The sequence below is a fragment of the Agelaius tricolor genome, unplaced genomic scaffold, assembly GCF_023055355.1.
Source record: "Agelaius tricolor isolate 1412-34295 unplaced genomic scaffold, bAgeTri1.0.p SCAF_19, whole genome shotgun sequence".
Taxonomy (NCBI): domain Eukaryota; kingdom Metazoa; phylum Chordata; class Aves; order Passeriformes; family Icteridae; genus Agelaius; species Agelaius tricolor.
Genome location: NW_027269279.1, coordinates 7,645,490 through 7,671,253, shown reverse-complemented (window position 1 = coordinate 7,671,253; position 25,764 = coordinate 7,645,490). Strand labels below are relative to the sequence as shown.

General features: G+C 41.1%; 1 protein-coding gene across 1 annotated transcript; it reads right to left on the bottom strand.

Moving 5' to 3' along the window:
* Positions 1-533: 533 nt before the first annotated feature.
* PDILT (protein disulfide isomerase like, testis expressed) lies at positions 534-25,728 on the bottom strand. The gene is given in 15 exon segments (XM_071444694.1): positions 534-653; positions 2,364-2,453; positions 4,936-5,117; positions 6,487-6,607; positions 7,872-8,069; positions 9,004-9,129; positions 10,066-10,176; positions 10,761-10,898; positions 12,674-12,807; positions 15,693-15,899; positions 23,790-24,011; positions 24,138-24,198; positions 24,201-24,297; positions 24,804-24,908; positions 25,712-25,728. Coding segments are annotated over 15 exon segments (1,878 nt in total). The 3' UTR covers positions 534-584.
* Positions 25,729-25,764: the final 36 nt, after the last annotated feature.

Sequence of the window (25,764 nt, the reverse complement as noted above, 5' to 3'; positions counted from 1 at the left end):
ATTAAATTTTATCTCTATTTCTGCATTTTTTACTACTTGATAATAAAAAAACCATGAACTGTTCCTTGCTGCCCCTTGGGGCTCAGCCCCTAGCTTCAATGACTTTTTCTGGAGATCACTCTAAGTATGCTTTTTGCAGTGTTAGACCCTTCTTTTTTTGGGAGCAGTTTGGGAGCAGTTCAAAGGAGCAGTTTCTCCTTTGAAAACATGAGGGCTGTTTTGGAGAGCAATCAGTTGCAATCTTGCTGCAGATCTCGTTCTGCAAGATAGTGTGATTTTATGTCTTGGTCTGTTTGCCGTGGCATACACACCTTTCTAAAGAAGAGCAGTTTTATTAATAATAAAGCCACTGTTTAAGCAAAATTGACAGTATTTTAAGAACCCCTGAGAACTGATCCCAGTAAAACTAGGAGTTAAATTGGATTCAGAAGAGAAATCACACATAACAAGCCATGGATACTAAATTCTTTACTTTTATTTTTTTATTCAGCTCTGTGTTCACTTGAGATGAGTCATTCTTCCATTGAGCTCCTTCCAGGAAGGATTCCCCACAATCCTGAGAATGTTTCTCTTTCTCTGAACTATTAAAGTTCTTTCTCTGTTATTACAGTTTCCTTTTGGCTGAAATCCTCTTTGATTCCTCCCACAGGATCCTTTTAAAAAAGGAAATGCAAGAGGAAAATTGCTTATTACAAATGTTCACAAAGACTCTAGTAATTCTTTAAAAAAAATAAAAGATTTTAAGATTAGTTGAAATGCAGTTTTTCATCTTTTCCAACTAAGGAACTTGAGGTCTCGTTAATGAGGTCAGAAATAGTACAGCTGTTGCTAAAATGCACTTTGTTTTCAAACCTTTTCACTGGTTTATGGCAAAGCTTAGATGGAGCTTTATGTGAAGATTTAATTTGAACTTAGAATACCACGTGTGCTGATGGACACAAGACTGTGTTTCTTTGGCAATCTCAAAAGAAATACCCTATTTATCCTGTTTGTGTGTTTGTGAATGCCCTGAGGTGAGGATGAGGAATTACTTCAAGAGGGGAGTTCATATCAAGCACTGTACTGCAAATGGTCTAATACTGCAATCTTCTGGGAAAATGTGGTGGGTGTCAGGTAAGGGTGGAAAAGTGAACAGATGAGAAAATGCCAATTACTTACCCCTTTTGCTACACAGAGCAAGGTTTTGAGTGGTATTTTCTAAGCTGACATTTTTACTTATTCTCTTATGTGAAATAAAGCATGAAGGAGAGACAGCAGAATATAAAGAGCTCAAATATTGCATATAAAAGACTGTGTAGAACTCAACATATCTGCTTGAAACACAGTACTAAGGAACATGCAAAAGGCAGATATCAGGTGTGGGCTTTGGGTATTGGAAAGAAGAATTTTGCAGTGATTGGGTGTCTGGTCCTGCTCTGCAGCCTTCTGTGTCCCAGTACTAGTTCAGTCATCTCTCTCCAGCAGTAACTGCACATTGAAGCACTGAATGCAGGAGAAAATCAAAGCCTCTGGTGGAAATAAGTCTGCAAACTTAAAACTGTTTCTCCACCCTCAGCCAGTTTTCCTACCAGCTGAAAAGAGTGTTAATAACAATTGCTACCCTGTGATCCCACTTCATGCTGGGCAGAAAGGGCCCAGGATTCTTACACTGGCTGGACAGTGTCTCCATTTACACGTCAGGAATTTTTCTGTTCCCTGTAGTTCTCTGTGTGGAGCTCAGTCACATTGCTCACTTACCATGTGTCTTTTTGCAGTGAAGTGTCTGTGATTAAATAACAGGCAGCTGTGGGACAGCAAACACTTCTCTGGTCTGATTTACAGTGCAGAAAAAAGGGTCAAGGAACTGACAACAATCACAACCAGACTGCTCAGAGAAGGGACATCCTGTGCTCTCAGCTGTGTCCTTGTTTTAGGAGGAAGAGAAGCTGCACTGAATGTAACAGAATGAGGTGAGCAATGGGGATTTGAACAGCTCTAACTCTGACACTTAGCTGGGGCTTTGTTGTTTCCAGCTAAAAAATTGTGAGCCAGTGTTGCTGCACACCTGCCAGGGTGCAGGCTCTTTGTGCTTGCTGCCAGGGCTGGTGTGTGACTCAGGGATAACACCAGCAGTGGGGATGAGGCTTTGTGTGACAGGAGCAGGGATGGGAGTGGGTGTGTGCCTGCCAGGCTGTGCTACAAGGCTGTGGCTGCTGTGGGGATGGCACCAGCCATGAGCTGGTCTGAGCTGCTCAGAACCACCCCAGCCCTGGCCCAAGCAGGGGACCAGGAGGGTGGCTGGGCTGCAGCCAGCTCAGGGATGTCTCACAAGCTGGGAACCTGCCTGCCTTACACTGCAGGTCAGGTCTGGATCAAATGCCTACCTCCTCTCCTGGCTCTGCTTTCGCCTTTCTTTGTTCTTCTAAGAATTCAGAAAATGCCTCCAATGTGTATTCCCCAGTATAGGCCACCTCCTGAAAAAGAATTAAAGTTAAGTATGTAACTCTGTACACAAAATTTTGGACATAATGGCAAAATGGGGTGGGGGATTTGGGTTCTTTAGACTGACCAAACTCTAGACTTTTGTGCTCAGTTTAGAAAGCAAGGACAGAGGCACAGCAGGTTCCAACATTATATGAAAACTGAGTGTAAAGAAGAATATGTATATTCCTTAGAAGAAAAGGATTTGGATAAAAATCAACCATTATTTTCTGGTATTAGTTTGCCAGCTACTGACATCAGTGGGGTTTTTCGTGCTTAACAATAAACATTGGTAAGATATTCTGAAGAGCAGAGTCTTTTAAGTGTCCAGCCATGCTATTCAAAACTGTTCAAAGATTTTGATGGAAATTCAAATTCTGGAATAGTTTTGAAATGCACTGTTGCACAGCTTGAAAGAAGAGGGTGAAAATGAGCAGTGACATTAATTTTCTCATACTTCACCTTAAATTGGGGATTTCCTGAGGATTTTCTTCTGAGGAAGTTAATGAAAGAAGTAGTTTCAGTGTGTCTAGGCACCATATTATATTTTCAAGTTTCCTCCCCAAAAAACCTTTTCTCTCTGGAAGTATAAAAGGGTTTTGCACAACTTTTTTCTAAAAAAGTTGTAGAAGTTCGTGTATGTGACACTGGGAATTGTCTGCTTTTATCTGAGTATTTAGAAATAGCTGGAGGACTATTCTCAGCTGGGTTGAGCTCACTCCCACTGAGACCAATAATGTTGTGTTACTTTATAGGGGCTACTCTTACACCTGATTTGAGTTCAAAGGGCTGTAACCAAAACACCTCCACACTGGTGAGTTCACTAAAATTGTACACTTTTTGTATACTGAAAAATTTCATTTTAATATAAAGTGTGGCAGCTTTGAAACTACTTTTTAATGGTTTTTATGTTTGTAAATTTAAGTTTCTCGAGAAAGATTATTTTATTTCTCCAGAGGCAATTAACATTATCAGCTGAGTCTTGATTTTTATCAACTCTGATGATGGCTGGAACCCCAATTTCTCAGAGCCTGAAGATCTGTAAAGCCAGAGGAGCAGCTGATTCCTGCAGTGGTTACTGGGGATGTGTGTCAACACTTTTCATTACACTAATCTGTGCATGGGAGTATGTAAAAGTTCTTTTTCTCACTTAACCCATAGAAACAGACACCTGCAGGAACCTGCAATGCCAGCCAAGTACAAGATGAAATCTCTGCACTTGAGGGAAGTAGTGCAAACACATGATGCACAAGGAAGAACTTGAGATTTCAAATACCCTTTAATTCCAGAGTATTTTTAATTATGACACAATCTCTTAATAGTTAATGAAAGTTTTTACTGGTTTGGGGCTTTTTTTTTTGTGTATTTGGTTTTTTTTGCAAAATTACATTTATTTTTAGCATTTAAAGGGTTTCTGCTTTTCTGCTAGAAGACACTCACTCCTGTGAGCGTGCAGGACTGCAGTTCAATTCATCAGAAGTTGTGTATGCACATCTGAGAGGAATATCTCTCAGAGATTAAATGAGGACATGGGTAAATGTCTCAGAATTTAATTTAAGTTTACTGCTAAGAAGAAAAATGAAAAGCTTAGTAATGCCTTAATTATAGTGGTATCTTTTTATTTTTTTTCACTTCAGCGATATTTTCTTTTTAATTAGATAATCTACATAGATGGAGAATGTAGCTATTTAATATTTTTTTTTTGCCTCCACTTTCAGCAGCATTTTCTAATTATTGTGTAACATAGCTGATTGATTAGGTAGCATATTGCAAAAATCATTGGTCTTGACAACAAATACTTATTACCAGTGGAGGCTGGGATACCAGAACGAAGTAAAATTACTGGCTTAAATGTACAGTAGAAAGATTTTGATTTGTGTTTTGTGAAAATGTAGAGGAAAATAACAAGAGCAGTACCAACATTTTAGAGACATTTATCATACATGCTCTGGAAATAACTGGAACAAGTAGCTCTTTGAGAGAGCTTCTCTTGTCATGGTTTGAAGTAAAAAGGCACTGCAGTCATTGGGAGGTATCTGTAAATTCACTCCAAGCTGAGACTGTTGCTAGAACCCAACAGGCTGATTGGAGATGGTTAAACAGCAGCATGTGGTGCCCTGAGGACTTGTAGTGCAAGTGAGTAAATGATACCTGAAATGAGACAATAGAAGGGTTTCCCTCATATATAGGTTGAGAAAATAGAAGGGTTTCCCTCATATACAGGATGAGACAATAGAAAGGTTTCCCTCATATAGAGGATGAACCAGTAGAAGGGTTTCCCCATATACAGGATGAGGCAATAGAAGAGTTCCATCTCTAATTCAGGTTCTTGGCAGCAATGCCTACTCAGAAGCCAGTGCTGAGCAGAAAAGACCAAATCTTTCCTAGTGACAGGACTCCTTTCTCCCTGTGACACCTGTGCAGGCACAGCCCCCTGCTTGCTGGGCCTCCCCAGTCTCCCCCAGAGGTTCTCACCTGGTGATGGGACCCGGCAGGGAAGAGCGTGAAGAAGGGATAGCGGTCCAGGGCCACGGCCAGGATGTCATTTGCTGTGACATCAATCTTTGCAATCATTATGTCTTTGTGGCTTTCATATTGCTCTCCCAGCTTATCCCAGACTGGCAGGAGTTTTCTGCACTCATGGGACCAAGGGGCATCTGCAAATTTAAGGATAAAATTATAAGGACACAGAAGTGCATGTGGTGGTGCAGTCACCGGGACCTATCTAGCCCTTCAGGTTAACAGGGTTTGTGGTAAATATCTGCTTGAAACCATTTGCCCTTCATGAATTTCACATTTCCATGTAGTGACAGTCATCCACTAACACATTTCTGATAGCAGTGCTGCTTTAGCTCTCTTTAGCCTCTTATGACTGTAACAAGCACAGAACTTGGACTATTTTGCTGGAGGGGTGTGCCAGATAACCAGTGGAACCAATCTTAAGTCTTGCATCATTCCCGTGTTGAAATACTTGTCAGAACGACAAAATACTTCCTGCATAGTAAAATTAACTGTGCTATGCTAACAAATAAACTACACTATGTTGACTCTAGAAAGAGGAGTTTGAGTCATGGTGCTGCTTTGACTCAGCACTGCACTGATGCAGGTCACCAGAAAAGCAAACTGCTGAGAGCCGTGTGTGTCCCTTTAAAAAGCTCACAACATAGTTGCCAATCCCTCAGTCAGGAGAACAATGCTCACACTTGGTTCACACAGAATTAAAATTTCAGGAGCACTTGACTGAATACAGTACATTCCCTGGCTTTCATTTCCAGAGGACTTGGTTCAATTCTTGCTTAGCTCATTCAGTTTGTTCATGATACTGAAATGTAAAAATTACTTGTGTGAGTGACACAGCTGCAGCCAGCAAGGAGGGTGGCAGGAATGTACTACCTTTAGGGATTTCTGGAATTCAGGGCAGTACAGCTAGTTGTCTATACTGCTGTTAATGCTGCATGTTTGCTTTACTGAAGGAGCTGAGGCACAAACTAATCCCTGCTGGCTGGTACAAGGATAGGGCAGAGGTTTCTTGCTGGAAAGAGTCATGTAAGGAAGCCACATCCCTTGCAGACAGAGGAGGGAAAAAAGAGTTACAATTTCCTAAACCACAATTCCTATCTGGGATTTAATCCTAGAGCATTATAGTCAGACAATCTCAGTTGACTCTCCCTCTGCCCTTGGAAGACAGCCTGGCTCATGCTGTGCAACACGCTTCAGTTGTACACCACCATGTTCCAGTGCCCTGTTGTCTTTCAACACAGAGATTTCAAATGGCCTTGACCAATATTTACTGAAGAGATGCAGTGCTACTCAGTGCAACACTAAGTCAGCAAAGGTATCAGAGCATTTCCACAGCTATGACACAAATTTTTCTTCAATTCTTTCCAGAAACACTAAAAATTCACCGAGCTCAGATTCTGTAAAGTGCCAAGATTAGTTTGGTATATTAAGTATGAGCTTTCCTTTTTTCCTTCCAATTGATCATGTTATAGAAGTTTAAAATCTGAATTCAATGACAACACTTACAAAACATAACAAATACAGTCATGGTCTTATTGAAGATGATACTGTTGAAATTCTTCCCAACAAGCACTTTGACAGGCATCTTGTCCCAGTCTTGTGGAATTTCTTCACTAGGGAGATGTTGCTAAGCAGAAAAAGAAACATTGCTGTGAAAGTGCAGGGAACATTGAGAAACTGTGCTCTGGCTCAAGCTAATGTGAGTCTGATGGGACATTACCTAATGTGCTCTGTTACTGTCTGATAACTCTTTTCTATCATTACATCCTGGTCAGCCATGGTTCCACCTTCTCTCCCTTCAGCAGGAGCTGGGATCTCACACCCCAGGGTAGTTGGTGCTCAGAACTATTTGTCCCTCTCTTGAATACAGACTCTGTAGCAGACTGTCTGAAAATGATCCTTTGGAACACAGTTGTATTCCTTGTTCTGAATTCTGTTCCAATGTTCAGAAGCTGGACTACTGAACAGTTTATGTGTTGTGGGCTTTCAAAAGTGATGTAAAACACACCAGGAAGTGTTCATTGCTGCTTAAATCTCTGCCTTCACCACCAATCATGGTCCCCACACGACTTCTACAATTTCCAGTGCAGGAGCTGGGAATTTCTCTTCTTTAACACCACGGCACAGTAACAGAAAGGCTCATGTGCTCCATGGAAGCAGATCTTGGTAAGAAAGAGGCCACATCCCTTCTGCTTCCATCCTTCTGCTCCCTTCCAGCACTAAACACAGGCTCTACCTACTCACATTTCTTAAATTCTGCCTGCTCTCAGACTGACTGCTTTATCTTGTCTCCCTGTAAATCACCCTGAGGAGCACTGAATAAGCACAGCATTTTAATGCATTTTTCACATGAGTATGATGATGCCTCATTATGGCAACAAATGCTGTATTTACCATTGGGAATGATCCCCCTGGGAAAATTCACTTTGCTAAACTTCCTTTAAACAAATACCAAATGTTAATCCCCTCTGAAACCGTCACTTTTTGATTTACTGGATTTTCCTGTAACCTTAAAATCTTTTGCAATGATTGTTTGCATCTCTCCCCAGCGAGGGAAAGGAAATATCTTCATTATAATATTGGAAAGATAGAGGCATAGGGAGGTTTTAAACCACTCAAATAAAACAGCTGGCATCAGTTAAAATATTGGGCATAAATGATCAATCCAGGATTTACATTGGAGGACTTGTAGTCCACCTCAGTTGTTAAATACAGAGGGATGCTCAGTCAACAGCTGAAGATGGTAGAGGAATGAATTAGGGTGAAAGTAGATTAATAAACCAGTGATCACAACAGGACACTGTTCTAATTTAAAAAGGGGGTGCTCTGCCAAGTTTTTGCTGTGTTTTAGCTGGTATAGTAGAGAGCTGTCTCATTAGTAAAGGACATACCTTTGCTTTTCCATGTAGGTAGCTCTGGCAGAATTCTCTCAGGTTCTCCACAGTCACCTCATCTGCAGGCATTTTGTACCTGGCCTCGCTGGTGAGGTTGAGGATTCTCACAGCAGGAACATCAATGTCCCTGATGCGGAAATACTCAAAAATCCGTCCATTCCTTGCTTCATTAGTGTCCACCCAAACAAACAGTATCTGGTGATAAAGAGAGAATCATGCACCTGGTTGGGCCTTCCAGCTTTGGTTTAGCCATTTTGGAGAAATGGATTGTGGAGCTTGGCAGTGGGGAAGGATCTAACCTTAAATTCAAGCAACTGTGCAGGATCATTTTTGGTCTCAGACCAAAACCCAGAAGCTCTGTGGACTTTATTACACCTTGATCCTAGTTAATAACAAATGCTAAAGCAGCCAAAAGTGCTGAAGCTTTTCCCTCTGTCCCTTCACAGTGCTTTGCTATCACATCTTTCAGTAACACTTCTAAATTACCTCCCAATGTGCTTATTACTCTTCTTCATAAATTTTAACAGGACAGAAGAGCTGAAAGACCTGTAATCCATATGGATTTACCAATATGTGATATTTTTCTACAAGATGATTACTATTCTTCAGTGTCTCATGTACCTGGAGTAGGAGTAGCACCATGGAAAACCAAAATACTTGTGTGTATATTGCCTATAACTGTGGCTGCAGGCAAGGCTATGCACATACCTTGCAATATTCCACAGGTTTTGTAGCTGCTCCAGCCTTTTCTTCAGGCAATATTATGAGATCCTCATGGTATTTCCTGGTAGAGCCAGAAATTGCCAGAATTTTTCTAAAACTACCTTTGGCTGGAAGCTGCTCCCAGAAAATTATATTTGTAAAATCTGAAACAAGTTAATTTGGAGCAGCCGGAATTAGTACTCCTCTTTGTGGTCTTTGTGTTTTAAAGAACCATTTCCAAGTGAAGTTTATCTTTCAGCTTGTCCTTAACAAATTCAGATAATTGTTACTGAAACTGTTTTTAAATGGTTTGGTAGCATTAGAAGATGGACTGACAGCAGTGTATTTTTACCAGTAATATTGGTGAGTGGTTTTCCACTGATCTTTTGGCATTCCTATTTGCAAATCTGGATTCAGAGTTACAAACCTTTCCTCTGAATTGTGCAGCAGCAGACTGGTAGTTTTCGTAAATCTCACTGAATGTCTCCGAGTTCATTGGGGTGAACAGCAGGATGTGATTTTCAACAGGGACATCAAAAATCTTCACAGATGTCTGGGAAACAAAAGACTCAACATCTGCTCCGCTCTTTGTAGGCAGAACAGTGAATCAGAGGCTCAGCATATCAGTATCCCTAGGCTCTGCTATTGCAAATTTTACTTTTTAAGACTCAGTTCCCAGTCATTTCCATAACCAGTGGATTTTGTTTCATTGTTTTAAAGCAGATAAAGTAAGAAGAATCAGCAGCTGATGAGGGTTGGTTTTTTTTTTTTTTCTGTTCCAGGAAAAACCACATAGTTATTCATAGATTTTTACAGTCTGAAGGGATTGTGATCTTTAGTCTGACCTCCTGTACAAAACACACAGAAGAATTAATGCTGAAAGTAAAAGCTGGTGTTACCCAGGGAGGCCCAGCTGCAGCAGCTGTGGGGGCAAGACCTGTCTGGGCACTTCCTTCCCTTCTCGTGGCATCAGCAGCTGGTATCTCCTTCCCTGCCCAGGACTACCTTCCTTCTCATGCCACCCTATAAACAGAGGCAATGGGGTGTCCCCCAGGCCAGCAGGGATTTCCATGGCTTTCCATTCCTACCTGCACTAGCAACAATTACTGCTGCTTTCTTTCCTTCTTGCCTTGGCCCAGAGCTCCCTGTGGCTGTGTTGGGGAGGAATGTTTGGAGCCAGGATTAGGGACTGACCTTCCAACCTCCCACCCAGCTTAGCTCAGAACTCACTGTTCCACCAGCCACTCCTCCTCATGACCTTCCAACACATCTAGGAAACACCACCTTGCCAGAGGGAAGCATCATTTGGCCTGGGTTAGACCAAGAGCTGGGTCCTGCTGGCATTTCTAGATGTGTTTAAGAGTCACCTTGTCAAACAAGCAAAGACAATTCCCACTCCCTAAGGTGCAGAGTAGCTCCCTGGGTCTCTTTCTGCATGGATTTCTGTCTTTCTCACATAGTTTTTGCTAACACAGTGAAATGCACATACCTCAATGTTATATTCAGTGACCAAATCCAAGGTGAAGGTTTTGATTAGCCTTGTCAGGCCCAGTTTGCTCTGCCTACCATCTTCAAGCACTTCATTATGCACAGGTTTTCCCTGGACAAATAGAGAAGTTTGTGAGGTTGTTGGCCTTATCAACTATAGGAACAAAATGACAGGCTTTAAAAGCAAGAGTTTTATGATCCTGAGCCACTGAAATTCCATAGCTTGTAAAATGATTGTCACAGCTAGATTGCAGAACAAGATTACAGCTAAAATTCAAGGTACAGCTGACAGTTTTAATTTGTTCAGTAATGTTGACATACTGAAAGATCTTTCCTACATCGATACACACTATCTGTGAGATATGCTCACTCAGGAAATCATTGGTCTGACTACTTCCTAGTCTAACTATTGCTGCTACTCTCTGCAGTTTTGGTTTCATTGTTGGCCACTTCTTCTGTTGTAGACTGGAAGAAATTTCCTGGTCAAAAGCAACACACAAAAAAAAGAGGTGAATCTGCAAATCTCACTGAACTTTGGCAGCAAATGTTGATTAGAATGCAGATTGGAAATATCCAATATAATCTATATCCAGATCCTTAAGCATAAAATGTATATATAACCTGAAAAATTCCCAAACTGCCTTTCCAGAGCCACGATGTCAGCACACCTTACCTGCTAGACTTTTGTACTCCTACCTCCTTAAACACAACGAGAGAGTTCCTTTGGACACCGTAGTTAGCACAGACATCCTCACTGGCTGTCATCCCAAAAGGCATCTCTGGCACATCTCTGGCTGTCTCACAGAAAACTTCCACACTGTCATTGTGAAGTTCCTAGTCCCAGAAAGAGTATTCATTAAGACTTTGCCCTACATCCTGCTAAGATGTGTAGGAGTTAGAGCTCCAGGTGAAGCAGGCCCCTAAAATCTTGTGAAGTAAAGAGCCAAGTATAATTGTAAAGTGGATAATGCTTTCCAGGATTACCTCTAAAGGGGGATCCTAGGAGTGCTGTGGCACAGCTTGTGCTGGCTGGCCTGGGTCAGCAGGGATGGTGGGGGTCCCCTCTGTCCTCCCTGCACTGATCTCATCCTCCCTGCCCTCCCCTGGCACTGCCACCCTCTGCAGAGCCTTCTGCAGGCTGGGAGGGATGGTGCCAGCTGCTCCCTGCACAGCTGGCAGGAGGTGAGGGATGGCAGGAGGGCTCTCTGCTCACAAGAGGAGCTGACTGGCACATCTGGGGCTTTTGACTGAGTGCTCTTCAAGGCAGGGACCTTGACTCCTGCATCTGTCAAATAGTCACTCTGCTGTCCACCCTCAAACTAATAGTAAATAAGCAGGATGAAAGGCAACAGCACTTCCAGATTTGATTTAATCAATTATTTCATGCTAGATGAATAGTAATTTATATGCTGAGACCTTCCAACACATCCTGGCACTCATATTTGTGAGCAATCTGTGAGTAATAGAAGCCCAAATACAGCTCTTAATTTCCTTGGACACTGTTTTGTTGGCTTTTACCCATTAAATTTCTGACATGCCCTAGCTCAAGCTCATCTATTGTCATTTCAGCCCTGAGCTAAACCAGTGTCCAGTCAAACACATCTGCAGGCAATATCTGCTATCAGTGTGGTTCAGGGAACTCTCTGGCATCACTGTGATAGAAAGAGCTTCTCAATTTCCCCCAGCACTGGAAAACTGCCTTCCTTCCTTCCTAAATGGCTGCAAGCAGATTGCTGCAAAGCAAAATTCTGGGCACTGAGCATTTTCACAGTTTGTCCTGTTATGTTCTATGTGCTCACCAGCTTTGTAACTATGGGGCATTTTGGTAATGAATCCTGTTTTCCATATCCACAGAACTTGGACTGTCTGCTGTAGCCAGCACATTTGGGATATTATCAGTTCAAGTATGAGTCCAGACATTGTGTTTTTAACTGGGCAGAGAGATATCAGAATAAAAGTCACTTTAGTTAGAGAAAATCCTTGATTGAATTTCCAGATATTAAAGATCTCAAGGACACATTGAAAAAGCAGGAAAAAGCTGTTCCTGTTTTATTCACTCTGACAGCATTTCTACTGACTGTTGATCACTAGCATTCAGCCCAAATCCTAGGAATCTTATTCTGCTCTGGAAAATGGTAGAATTTGCTTAAGAGAGGACTACGTGTGTTGGATCCTATACAGTGGGAATACTTTATGACTTCCTATCCATGCAGATTTGTCCTTCTTCACATCAGGAAAATGTGGGGGAGTTTGGCAGAAGGCCTTTCTCTGAGGATGCAGGAAACACTGCTGTGACCAGCCAGAGCTGTGCAGACACTGCTGGAGCACCCTGCTCTCAGAAGCAGATCTCAGGGTCTCTGTGCCCAGGTACTGGTTAAGGAAATGTGCTGTGGTGTAAGATTCCCTTATTTCTGCCTCTGCTTGTCTAAAAGTGTGAAAAAATAGATAGAGACTGTTAAATTTTGTTTTTCAAATGTGGAGGAAACGGAGGGTCTGCATTTTTCTGGTGAGTTCTTGGTCTTTTGGATGTGTGGGCTCTGGTGGTGATGGCAAGCAGTACATCCCAAAGCTGGAACAGAACCAGCCTTTTGAGTTTTCCAGATAATTACCCTAAAGAAGCCAATCACTGCTAAATCACCAGCTTTTATCATGGCTTCAGCCTGATCAGTAGAGTTGATTAAAACAGTGCTAGGTCCTGTTCTTCTTTTTACCCATGTAATAAAGGCTGAGGCTTTTCTGACTCCTGTGGAAGGAAAAGAGAGTTAAAATGAAAATCAAAATGAATGGCAGGAATTTCTGTGCAATCTGAACAGAGGCAGTGGAGGTGCAGAGGGATGCTGAATACAAATGGTCTTGGGCTCCTTAGGATTGAGGTCTAAGCTGACTGAGAGGGGGTTTGAGGTATCCAAGTTCAACCTCAGGTTCTATCACCATTTAAACTACTGTGACTCTAGAAGACCAACAGTGGATCAGTACAGCTTTTTCTGAGACCTCTGCAAATGGTTTTACGTCCAGTTAAATGATTAATCACACATGGAGTATAGAGATGAGGAAATTCAGACAGGTAGGAAACCTGTCCTGCAAGATTTCATGTGTCCCAAAATCACAGTAAGCTATAAAGTGCTATCGACCTAAGGTTTAATCCAGAATGACTTCAAACCAATTGCAGATTTTATTGAACTGTTTGTTCAATTACATTAGGTGCCAAAATTGTTCCTTTGATGCTGCAGGAGGGATCTGATAGGCACGGAGATGTGTTAAAATTCCTCTGTGGGGCCATAGCATCACTTCAGTTTAGACATAAGAAACAAAGCTGAAGTGTCAAAGTTGTCATTTAGTTCTGGATTGTTCCATCTTTTGGCTTCCAAATTACTACTACCAGTTTTACTGAGATTATAGTCAGTCTGTTTATTTGGTAAATTGTCCTAAGCTTTCAGAAGTTTTAGAGTATTGAATCTCTTTAAAAATTACATTTTTAAACTATCATGTTTTCAGAGGAATTGAGGCAAGAAACTGAGGCTCAGGCCATTAAAATCTTAGCCCTTTCATCTCTGTATGACAGACAGGCTTGTTGGACCAGAGTAAGGGTTAATTAAAATCATACATTAAAAAGAAAAAGTTAAGTGTTAGAGTCAAGATGTATGGTACAAGTGGATTATCAGAGATGCAAGTCCTGATACTGTGCATTTTAGCAGTCACACAAGATCAAAATTGAGTCAGACTGTTTTACTGCCACAATTTTGCAGCAGACAGCAAAGCAACTAGTTTAAAATACTTTCTTTTCTTTTTTTAAATGAAGCAGGCAGTCATCTGCTCTGGAGTGTACAGGCTGCAGAACAAAGTGCAGAGCAGTATCTAGTGGCCACATAGTGCTTGACTTCTGCTGTCTAAAGGCAGAATTGAGGTCTTGTCACTTATGTCAGTGCTCTAGCCCTGTGTGGTAAATTTTCTGTGTGGTAAATCTTTCTATTGAGTTCCTTTACTCAGCCTGTGTACTGGCGAATTTCTGACCTTGCCATTGTGACTGATGATTTCACAAAGCCTAGAATTTGGCTTTCATGTTATGTCCATTGCCAGGGACATCATTCAAAAATTCCATCTTCCGTAAAGAGTTTAATTAATTTATTTGTTTAAGTAAGGTCTGCAGGGTTTTTTGTGCCATGAAGTATGTACCAAGTCCTGTATGAGAAGTCACTGGGTGGCCAGTGCACATTTCCAATTGCCAATGCTCAGTGGCTGAAAAGCCAAACGTGTATGTGAGGTTTTATTCAGTGTTGCACATAATCATTTACCCGTGAACAAAATGTAATTTAAGCCATTGTTGGTGGTACATGTGCTCCAAATGATTGGTGCTGAATGCCTTGTAAAAAGCACAGAGCAGCAGCCAGTTTTCCAATTCTTGCATCTTGCTAGAAAGTGTGCCTGAAATAGCAACTCTCTGCTGCAGGGCAACCGTGTGTGTGCTGTTACAATTCTCTGTACTCACTGTTTCACACCAGAAAATCTGTCAGGTTTACCAGTTTAAGAGAGGTTTTCTTGTCAATGCTGTAGATTTAATCAGAGGCTGAAGGTGGGGGCTTTTGCTTTCAGGCATCAGCCCCTCTAATAGAAGTTCAGTATGGCACATCACGCTTTCGGTGGCATTTGTGCAGAGGCTGCTGTTTGCACAAGTCTGGGTGCTGGGAACTTGGTAAGAAATTCAATAGCAAGGAGGAGCAAGTTGCTAAAAATACTGAAGATCAGGTTTCAGCAGGAGCCACTGGGGGCTCAGCAGTTAAAGATATCTTAGCACTGGGTTGTGTACAAGTTCAGGAGGGAAACTTTGGGTTCCTTTTTTTGTTCGTTGTATTAAAGTTGTGACTCACCTCACCTGTATTTGCTGAGTACACCAAGAGGTGCTTGACCAAATCAAGCAATTTTTATCACCTCTGTAAAAGTTCATCATTTTATGAAAAACATAACCTTCCTTGAATGTACTAAAAGTGAACAAAAATGTTTAATAAGACCTGGGTTTCTGGGATTGCTCAAGTCTGTGGTTGCCTTTACTTAATAGCTTTCTGTAAAATACTTCAAATTATTCCATGTTTTATTCTAAGCCACATATGAGCTCCCTCTGATGGCTGAATGGCAAAATTATTTTCCTTAGCTTAGGAAGTGGATCTGTATGTTAAGGAGCCTGTGAATTCCCAGTTCTTTGTTAGATGTAGTGTTGCTCCAGCCTGTTTCTGCAGGCACAGTGCCCATGGGAGTTGCAGTGGATCAGCAGAGTAATGGAGCAGTTTAGGGACCCAGTTCTTGTTTGGCATAACTCATTAATGTTTATTGTAATAACTGGGAGTCAGTTGTCTTGTTGGGGCAATTCTGTACTTGGTGGAATAACACCAGTAATTAATTTGACTCTGTGAACTTAATAGAGAGAATACTCAGTTATGCCCTTGGAAGATGAATTCAGATTCAAGTTCCTGCATTGGTACAGAGGCAATTACATATTTAACACCATGGGCCAAACCAGCTTCCCACCTTGTGTATTTTTATCTGAGCATCTGTATTTTTCTTCTCAACAGGGTAATAGATGGGTACATCCTGTCATTACAGATCATTATCTTATCAGTGCATGAGACAGTTTACCTTTGCAGTCTATGGGATCTTCCCTGCTGCCATTCACAAAAAATTTCACAGTAGGAAAGGCTTGAATATTAAATTCTTTTCTCAAGTCATGTTGGTGTGTCACATCAATTTTGCCAAACTGGATTCTTGGAGCTTCTTTTTTAAGCTGTCGTGCAGCCTCAGCAAATTCTTCAGATAAATTCTGAGAAGACTGAGATAAAGTAACATCTGGAAAAGGCCAATCAAAAGCAAATGGGTTACATAAGCCACAGTGTGAAGCTTTCTAGTGGAGGTTGTTGTGTCAAGTGCTAGCTGGAGGGTTTGAATAAGTCTTCTATAACTCAGAAGTAAATGAGGGATTATATTTACTTCTTTGTATTGATGCTGGTTTTTCACCACTCCAAATGTCCTTGAACCAATCACGATGAACAACCAGCAACATTTCAATATTCTTCTGTTGGGAAAATATGTGGAGCAATTAAAAAGTAATTTGACTGACTATGCTGGATATGAGTTTAAGAAGGTGAAGGATAGAGTTAAATATTGCTCACATTAGGACTCAATGATCAGCACTTCACTGAGGCAAACTTTTGTAATGCAGAAAGTACTTTACTAGATGAGATGTGGAGGAGGGAAAGAGAGGAGCAGAGTGTGGTGTTTGAAAGGTGTTTGAAATATTTTTCAAAAATGCATGTTTGAAAGGACATGTATTCCTCATGCTGTCCTGTGTGCCAGCCCTTCCCCAGCTCAGACGGCAGCTGTGTTTGGTGGAAGGAGAGGGGCCATCCTAGGCTGGGCCCTGGAGCTGTAAACTTATATTAACATAAAAAAAGGACAAGAGAAGGAAAGCAGGCACACAGACTGCTCTGCATTCCAAGACAAGTCAGAGATAAAGGCCTGGAGCTTTATATTTTTGCAATTTGAGTTGAAAAAAACCTGAATTTTGATTGAAATTGAGATACTCTGTCTTGTTAAATTTCTTTAATTATAAAGAACAAAACTTTTTTCTTTAGATTAGGCACATAAAGTTTTTTTGTTTCTTCAATAAACTTTGCAAATAGGAAGACATGAAGAACATGCAGTTAAATTTGGTTTCATAAAATTGTTTGTTCTTTGTGTATATATGGGTGTTTTTGTGTATACACATGTTCAGATATATAACTGTACAAGCACACCAAAGCATAAATGTAACAAAACAACTGTCTTTTGTTCTTTTACAAATAGATGTGAAGACATTGCCCAATGTGGTTATACCCAAAAAGTAAATGGACATTTCTGTAAGAGTTCTAATACATGAAAGATAAATCCATATTCTAACTCAGTGCTGAGTTACATTCCTTGCATTATTCATCATTATCCTTGCTCTGAATCCCAGCCATCAGTCATTTTCTTCCACCTTACTGTTGCAGCCAATGTGAAGATTAGCATCAAATAATGCTATTTTCTCCAAATATTGAAGTGACGGTGCTAGGAACTTCCACATCCAGTCACAGACAGACCCATCTTGGCAGAGGCTCACAGAACCCTGCACTGGAAGAGCTGCTCCAGCTGCTAATATGCCAAAGGGTTCCTGTTAGTAGAACAAACTTAGAGTCTGCTCAGGGGACACTCATATACCATGTGATGAAGAGAAGGTGCTTCTCTAAATAAAGTAAATAAGCCTGAAGACAACAGTCCAAACCCAAATTGTGCTCTAATTGCCTCTAAAATTAGTGTTCCATCAAATAAGCTTATTATGATTTTTCAAAGAAATTTTACCCAAACTTTAATATTTTATTTCCAATTGATAAAAATGGTCTTGTGAACCTTTCCCTCATCAGGATTGTAATTTGTTATCTCCTAGCACTAAAAAAAGGGGGAGAAAATTATCTCCAGTTGTACCCGAATATGCTCTAGAGACAACAGCAGAAAACCTGCAATTCTGACCTGTCAATGTAAGAAATTGCCTGTCTACCCTATAAAAATACTGCTGCTTCTAGGGACACTGAGTGTTGAGCCTTTATGAAATATTTTTGCTGAAAATGACTGCAAAGGTGGACTATTCAATAAGACATGGAGTACTTGCAGTGCAGTTTGAGAGTGCTGATACACAGAGACTGCAGGTGGCAGGGCTAGCCCAGAGCAGTCACTGGGCTGTCCAAGAGAGAGGGTGGGTGGCTCTGGACAGAGCAGTAAACCCCACAGCAAACCAGGATCCAGCAGCTTTCAGCTAATTCTAAGTCAGTGTTTTACTGAATTAGCTGACTTTACCAGAGGCAATTTCAGTACAATGATTTTTTTTCCTAATAACCTAAGGTTGCACAGCTGTTTTACCACAGCTGGGAAAGTGGAAGCTGAAATGCTTTTTGCACAATGAAATAAGAAAGGGCAGAATAAACTGTTGGTGAAACAGAAGCTGAAGTTTCACAAATGTAACAGAAATATTAAGCTTAGACACTAGACATTTAGGTAAATTGTCTGGGAGGAAGAGGGTGTAGGATCCATTTTTCTCTGAAATATTTTAATTCCAAACAGATATTTTAGCAAAGATCTCTTTTCACTGAATGGCCTGAGTAGTCAGAGTTGCAGCTAACTAGGAATGTAAGCAGCAGGCTTAGATAATGAGAGTTGGTGGAGTTAGTAGCTCTGTGCTGCAGCTGGGAGAAGTGCATGACTCCTGCAGTCAGAGACAGGAGAACTTGAAGTACCATTAACCTCCTAACTGTGAGACACAAGTTCAGTGAGTGAACAGACAGATAAAAACTGTTTCCTTGGCTACCCAGAAATCATGTGGAAACATCCATCATGCACCTTTCCCCTGCTTTCCTGAGTGATTAGACTCCTCTTCAGCTCTCCATCAATTCCTTTTCATTCCACTCATTCTCTGTTTGCCTCCCAGGTGCTTTATCTTTCAAGTCGTTTGAGTGTTGCAGGAAATCATCACTCCTTTTCTTTGGAGCCTTTTCTTGAGTTTTGTTTGGCTTCCTCTGGTTTAGATTTTTATTGACACCGATCACTTCAGGCCATGGGATGAGGAAGCAGCTGCTGGGGCTAAGGTGGCATCACAGGCTCCAAACTCGAGGAGCATCAGCAGGGAACAACAAAGCAGCAAACATGGATAAGAGGCAGCAGAGCTGTGACAAGGTCACCAGGGAAGGCAGTGTGGGTGGCAGGACACCTGTGTAAACCAGTGTGCTGTGCCACAGCTGCCAGAAGCAAGAGGCCCTTCAAAGGCTGTCAGCTCAAGAACAGCATTGTATTAACACTGGGAGAATGTTTCCATATCAGTAGTTTTGTAAATAAAAACAAGGATAAAGTAAGGGTTTGAAAATTAAAAGTGGGAAGAGAACCAGAAATCCTGTATTTTGACTCTTCCCTCTTCAGTGCATTGACAACCTGAGTAAGCTGCTACTTCTTTTTCATGGTGCAGTTTACTGAGCTAAAATATATTGAAATGTGGACAGATAAATCTTTTGCTGACACATGAATGTGTTTAATGACCCTATAGAATTCCTGAAGTGGTTGTACATAGAAGCACAATGAGTTAATTTTCCTTTAGCTAATTGCTGCTGTCCTCCAATCTCATTATTCTGTCTGAACTGGTGGTTTAGGGATTGCAGCAGTCATTGTGAATGTGCCTGTTGTCCTGGCAGATACTGATTTCCTGGCTGTTAGTTTCTGACATGGTCACAAAACCATTTCAGCAGTCCCATTTCTCATCTGTGCAGGCTGCTTTTACAGTTGCACTACAGATATAAAAATTTCTCTGTAGAAGAGTCTTGAGATGAAGGATAGATTCACGTTTAAACTATCAGAATAGAAGGATGTTAATCTTGCTGAAGTTGCAAGCTTGCTTGTGTGACCTTGAATTCTCCCCTTCTCTTCTAGAGTGAGATACAGCCATAACCTCTGGTGCTGACCTCTCTCCTCTCTACTTCTTAACTGAGGAAATTTGAGATTTCCTTCTATGTAAACACCAGGGTCTATTCTAAATTTGGGTTAGTGCAAGCATTCATTAAAATAAGCATGAGAGAGACACCTACATGAGGGACCCATGCTAGTAAGTAATTCTGCTGCAGGTAACTTCAATTTATTCTTCATAACATCACCTTCAGCTTTTGTGCCTTAAAAAGGAGATGTTTGTCTTCAAGAGTAACCCTCATTTTGCCTATTAAATGTCATTATCTCAGTCCCAGGTTGCAGGAATACTGTGGCTAACCCAGTGCCTCAATAGATGTACAACTGTTCTGCTAGAAAAGGCAAACATCACCTTCTCAGAAATGGGAGCGTGCTCAGCACACAAAGCAGCAGCACAATGTCTGCACCACTTGTGTGCTTGTCTTTAGGTTATCCCCATGTTTATCTAGGATCTGAAAACTTTTCACTGGAAAGAACAGCAGCAGGCATTCTCAGAAGCCTGGGGAATCAAGCATTCACTGGGGTCTGTGGTTTTCCATGAATTCTTCTGGTAAGTTGGAGGAAATGGTGTTAGCATGTGCTCTGAAGGCTGTGCTTTTGGCAAGTGTACAAACTTTATTCTCTCTGTGATAGGCATATTTGTTAGAGTGATTGAGACTTTTTATGGTGCTTATTTGCTTTTCTCTGCAGTGAAAGTCAACAGAGGGACTTCTATTCAGGCAGTGTAAACACTGAAACTCTCCCATGCAGGCAGCACTGATCTAAGGCCTATCTCTGATCTACCAGATCTCTGCTGGTGACGAGTGCTCTGAATTCCCTGTGCTCAGAAGCATTCGTGTGGAATTAAGATCAGTTTAGTGTGGACTGGGAGATGCCACAGCCTGCACCAGCAGAGCACTTTCAATTGAGTGCTGAGATGAGATGCTGGGCAGGACTCACACATTGCTGGGTGATGCTTGCATGGTTTTCAGGCATGTTTTGTTGCGCAGAAGAGCTGGGATGAGAGAGGAAGAGCGCCGGGTTTCTGGGTCAATGCTTTGTTTTCACACTCAGTGCTTGCCCTGTGAACTTTGCCCAGCTCCAGAGGGATCCATGCGTTGCCTGGCTGAAAGTCAGCATGTATTTATAGCAACCCTTCCTGAAGGAAGGCAGACCTGGGACACCGTCAGGGTGGAACTGACCGGTATTAAAAGGGCTTGGGCGTCACTGGGTAGAAAACGTCAAAGCCAACCTCACCTGACAAATACTGTGGGACTGGTAAGTAAATAACATAAAGCAACAGGGAAAGGTTTTCTTATAATTGACAGGTGATCTAAGGCACAGTCTTGAATGAAAGTTTGTAGCTCAAATGTTTCTGGTGTTGGTACAGCCCCAGAAGAAATCCCATCTTCTGGGAAGCCTGGGAGTCCTTCCCACTCTCTGTCTCTGTGATCTCTAATGAGTCAGGAAGAAAAAGATCTCAGGTCTCACATTCATTCTGGATTTCTGAAGCTAATTCCTGGCAGCCTCACAGATTTCCTGGGTGATCTGGGCAATATTGTTTTCTCTCACATTACCTTAGTTTCTTTAATAGCTCCTTGTTGGTAGAGGTTGTTTATTTAGATAGACTTTTTAGGAGTAGGATATAAAGGATATAGGCTTATGGCTTTTCTGTACAGGTCCCATCATTAGTCTCCTTGTGCTGTGGCAATGACATTATTACAGCAAATGAATCATCTCATTCAGCATCGTGGAGTCAGGTTTCCTGCAGCCCAGGGCAGTGCCTCACTGCAGGACAGTTTTTCACTGCCCCAGAGGCTGTTCAGTGCCATGTCTCCAAAGGGAGCTCTCTCTATAGAGATTGAGGCCAGTGATTTCCAGATCATGGACCAGTGCTGTGGAGCTCATCACTCCCGGGAGTGAGCCCATCATTCTTGCCAGGGACCGTGGATGCCTTTATGGTTGTGGGGGAAAGGCAATCCATGAGTTTTCAGTAAGGCCTTTGAACCAAAGCAGAGAGTGATGAGGATCACGGGAGTAAGGTGTGTCTGGGGAGCAGAGCCTCATCTCTGTGTTTTGGAAGATGTGGTGGGGAAGGGAAGAGTCTGTTTGTCCTTCCCTTCTGAAGAAGCCAGGTGTGAGGGTGGTGGGAGATCAGAGAGGTCCAAGACTGCTCTGAAGAAGGGGCAAGGAAACCTGGTTAGACCCCCACATCCCTGGAGTGCCCAAGTCACTGAGCTACTCTGAACAATTCTTTCTCCATCTCCTGTCTCTTTCTGAATTTTTTCATGTCTGTTTTCTACTCATACTTGGTTGCAATCCTGAAGGGTGTTGCAATATCTCCCTGTTGATAATCTCTGCCAGTACCAAGAAAGTTTGTTTACAAACTCTCCTCTGACCTGGTCACTTGGATGCTGTGCTTTGAAACAGCTCTTACAATACAGAATGACTAAGGGTTTTTTTCTGGTAAGTTACTTTTTCATCAAAATTGTGCATCTTCAGAGAAATAAAACAGTACACAACTGCAGATTGAATTTGGCAAATAGCTTTAAATACTCCACAATTAGTAAACAAAATCTTCCTAAATTTCAACACTTTCAGAAGTATCTAAAAATTTAAAACACTACATTTTAAATAATTTTCTAATGTGATTATTCTGAAAGATTAAAAACACTTGAAGTTTTATAACCTTGTTTCAGGATTAATGAAATGTTTGGCATGATCCAAACATATTTTGTTTCCTGAGTCTGTTAGTGTATTTTAGATTTTGTTGTTGAAAGTATAAGTGTTTTCATTTCAGGTTGACCTACACTACATCATTATTATTATTATCTTTATTGTCTTCATTATATTCTTTATTTATGTTATGATCAGTTTTATTGTTTATTGCTATACTATCATATAGTATATTATATATTCATATTAAAGTTAAATATTTTATTCTATATAATATGTTATTGTTGCTATTATATTATATTTTATATTTACATTATATTTTATATTATATTTTATATTTACATTATATTTTATTATATATTTATTTTTTAATTTTCATTTTTAAATTTTATATTTATTTTTTAATTTTTTAATTTTAAAATTTGTTGTTAATTTTTATTTATTATTTATTTTTTATTTAAATTTTTTATTTTATGTTTTTATTTTCTTTTTATTTATATAAATATTTATATATTTATATTATTTTATTATATATTATATTTTATTATAATTATATATCAGCAGTAAAATTCACATTTGGTAGTGATGCAAAAGGCCAAATTAGATGCAGTTCTGCAAAATTAGGATATTGCCTTAATTTTGAATGTCCCTTCCAAATATGGAACAATTTGGGGTGTGTCTGGCACCTGCTGCCAAAGGGGGTCAGGTTTGGCAAGTGTTTGTGTAATTTAAGGTTAAGGGGACGTGTGCACTGAGCTCAGGGAGTTTGGCTCAGCAGAACAAGGTCAAGCCCAAGCAACAGAAATAAAGATTTTGCTGCCTTATTCTGATCAAAGGGTTCCTGCAAACAGCAATCTGCTGGCCAGTGCAGATCCCTGTTTGGGGCATGGGAAATTATGCAGCATCTGAACTTTTAGATGGGTAACATCACAAGGATCTGCCTCTTGGCTTTTGCCTTTGTGATGTACTTGATGACCAGCCCTTATAACAAGGTTAGTTATTCAAAAACCCCACCAGGTTTGTCCCCCAGGAGGAATGAACAGGAACCTTAAAAGAAGGACCACAAACCTGCCTCTACCTAATCAAGCGCTCCTTTCGGGGAAAAAAGAAAAATATAATGTAACTACAGATATCAAAACATTGTAAAAAGACAACCCCTAAAGCCCAAATGCTCACAGAGGAGAGATGGATCCAAAAAATCTCATACAAAGTGCTGATGAAAATGCAAGAGGGAGAAAAGCACTCTCTGATTAACTTTTGTTTGGTTGGGTTTTTTTTTTTTTAATATGTTTTAGCCATCACTGCTGTGAAACACACACTTGCAAAACTAGGCTGTGGAAGCAAAGAATGCCAACTCAGCACTGTCTTATGCAGCAGACTGGTATTTAACCACCCCAAAAAAGAATAAATTACTGCAGTTACAATCAGAAATAGATACACAGAGGAAACCAAAACAAACAAGGACTACCAGGGGACAAAGCAATGGTAAAAAAAGCATTCTTGAGTGCCCCAACATCAGCCATTCTCTGCAGAGCCACCAGGGTGAGAGGGGAAATGGATACTCACAGAACTTCACCAGGAGGTATTTGGTTTCCTTCAATGCTCTGTCAAAGTTGCTCTTTTTCAGCAAGAGGACGTGGTTCTCCTTCTTTATTTTGGGGAGCTTGGTTTTCTTTAGCTTTGCTTCACTTGGGCTTATGCTGTCTGCTGCCAGGAAGCCTGTGAGAAACAGCAATAGAAGAAGGGAAAATGGATGTGTCTTCATCTTGTCCTGCCTTTATCCAGATACTGAGAAAGAAAAAAGTGAAGGAGCATTTAGCAGTAGGGTTTGCCGCTGAAATGTCTGCAGCTGTATCAGCCAAACCAAGAGGCTGATAAGGTTGATAAGTTTACCGCCAGTGGAGCCAACTGCACCTTTCCATGGGAAAATTAAATTAATTAAGTACTTCCTCATCTTTAGTAGTGGTTGTGGGGGGTGGAGAAGTTGGGAAGAAGTATGGGGAAGTTGGGTTTTCTGTGTCTGAAAATAAACAACCCAGGGAGAAGGTGAGAGAGCACAGGAGGAAACACTCGCCTGCAGAAGCACCAGTGGGTTCCAAGTGTAATTAGACACCCTTCTCTTGTCAGGGCTGCAGACAAAGCAGCAGGTCAGGTACCTGGGACAGTATTTGAGGGCTGCTCCTCTGCCTAGTGTTTGCTTGTCTCTTGCACTTATGGATCTACTAATTGTGGGACTGAGAGTGTGCTGAAGTCAGGGGAAAACTCTCATTTCTTAGCACAGGTAACTTTAATGTCTGTAACTCTTTGATGTCTTGTCTGTGAGGCTCCCTTCTGTACTTAAGAGCCAAGTTGTAGCTCAAGTAAGCTACTAATTTGTGGTTTAAGCCAGATTTTGCCATTGGTTTTCAGTGGTAACACAGTTTTCTGTGCAATAAATGAAAGGGGCTATATGTACCAATTCATCCTTAGGATTGCAATCAGCTGTGCATGTGAACTATGAGGCCTCCCCAGACAGCCATTTCAGAACATTTAAAAAATATCTTACAGAAATATTGAGATACTGGAATTCCTTCAATTTACCATGGAATTATTTCTGTAAACACCTGCAGGTCCATAGTTGTAGTAGAAATATCTTTGACCCTTAAACTCTGATAAAATTTGTGAACTTTACCCCCAGAGCTGTAGCTGGTAGAGGAGACCAGGCACAAAGGACATAGCATTTCAGTGGCATGAAGGACAGAGCTGACTTGAAAACAGGTGGGTCTGGATTAGTAGAATCAAGAAGAAATTCCTTCAAAAATTACTCTTTCTTCTTCTTGGGGAGTAAGAAGTATTCTTAGCACCTTGTGCCTTTAGTAGACTTTTTATTCAGGAGGGCATCACTAAAAAGAAGGAATGTTCATTATGGGGGTTGATGTGGTAGCCTCCATTTTCTGTGGGTGAAGGATCTTGGGGGGCATATTGCTGCAATTTATTCTGTTTTCATGCCTGCAGTGAGTGGGGCTGGGTTTCCAGCAAACTCTTTTCTATGAGGCTCAAAAGCTTTGTGTTGTAATGCACCTTGAGATGTGTTCCATTAGTACTTGCAGAGCGTGCCTAATGAAATCAGGAGCTGTGTATTCAGGCTGCTTGCAAGATAAGATCACATAAATACAGATTCAGCAATCAGGTACTAAAGGAGAAAAAGAAGCAGAAAGATAAGAGTCTCCCATTTGACTTTGTGGTCTCTTTCTCTTCATAACAGCTCCTTTTCAAAGATGTCTTTCAAGCAACATACGAGTAAGGTTAAAAAGCATCTCTCAGAATTGAAGGTTAAAACTAACAAGGCCTGTTTGAGCTGGGCAGGCAGTGTTTAAGCTCAGAACACAGCCTAAGGCTCCCAGAACAAAGGTAGGATGGCAAAACAATTTGCTGAGAGAGCTGGTGTTCCACTGTCTGCCACTAAAACAAATAACCATCAACTTAAATCCCTCCTGGAAACCTCCTACCAGGAAACAGGCTCCATCGTGGAGAGGGTTGCTAACCTCTATGTCCTGAAAGG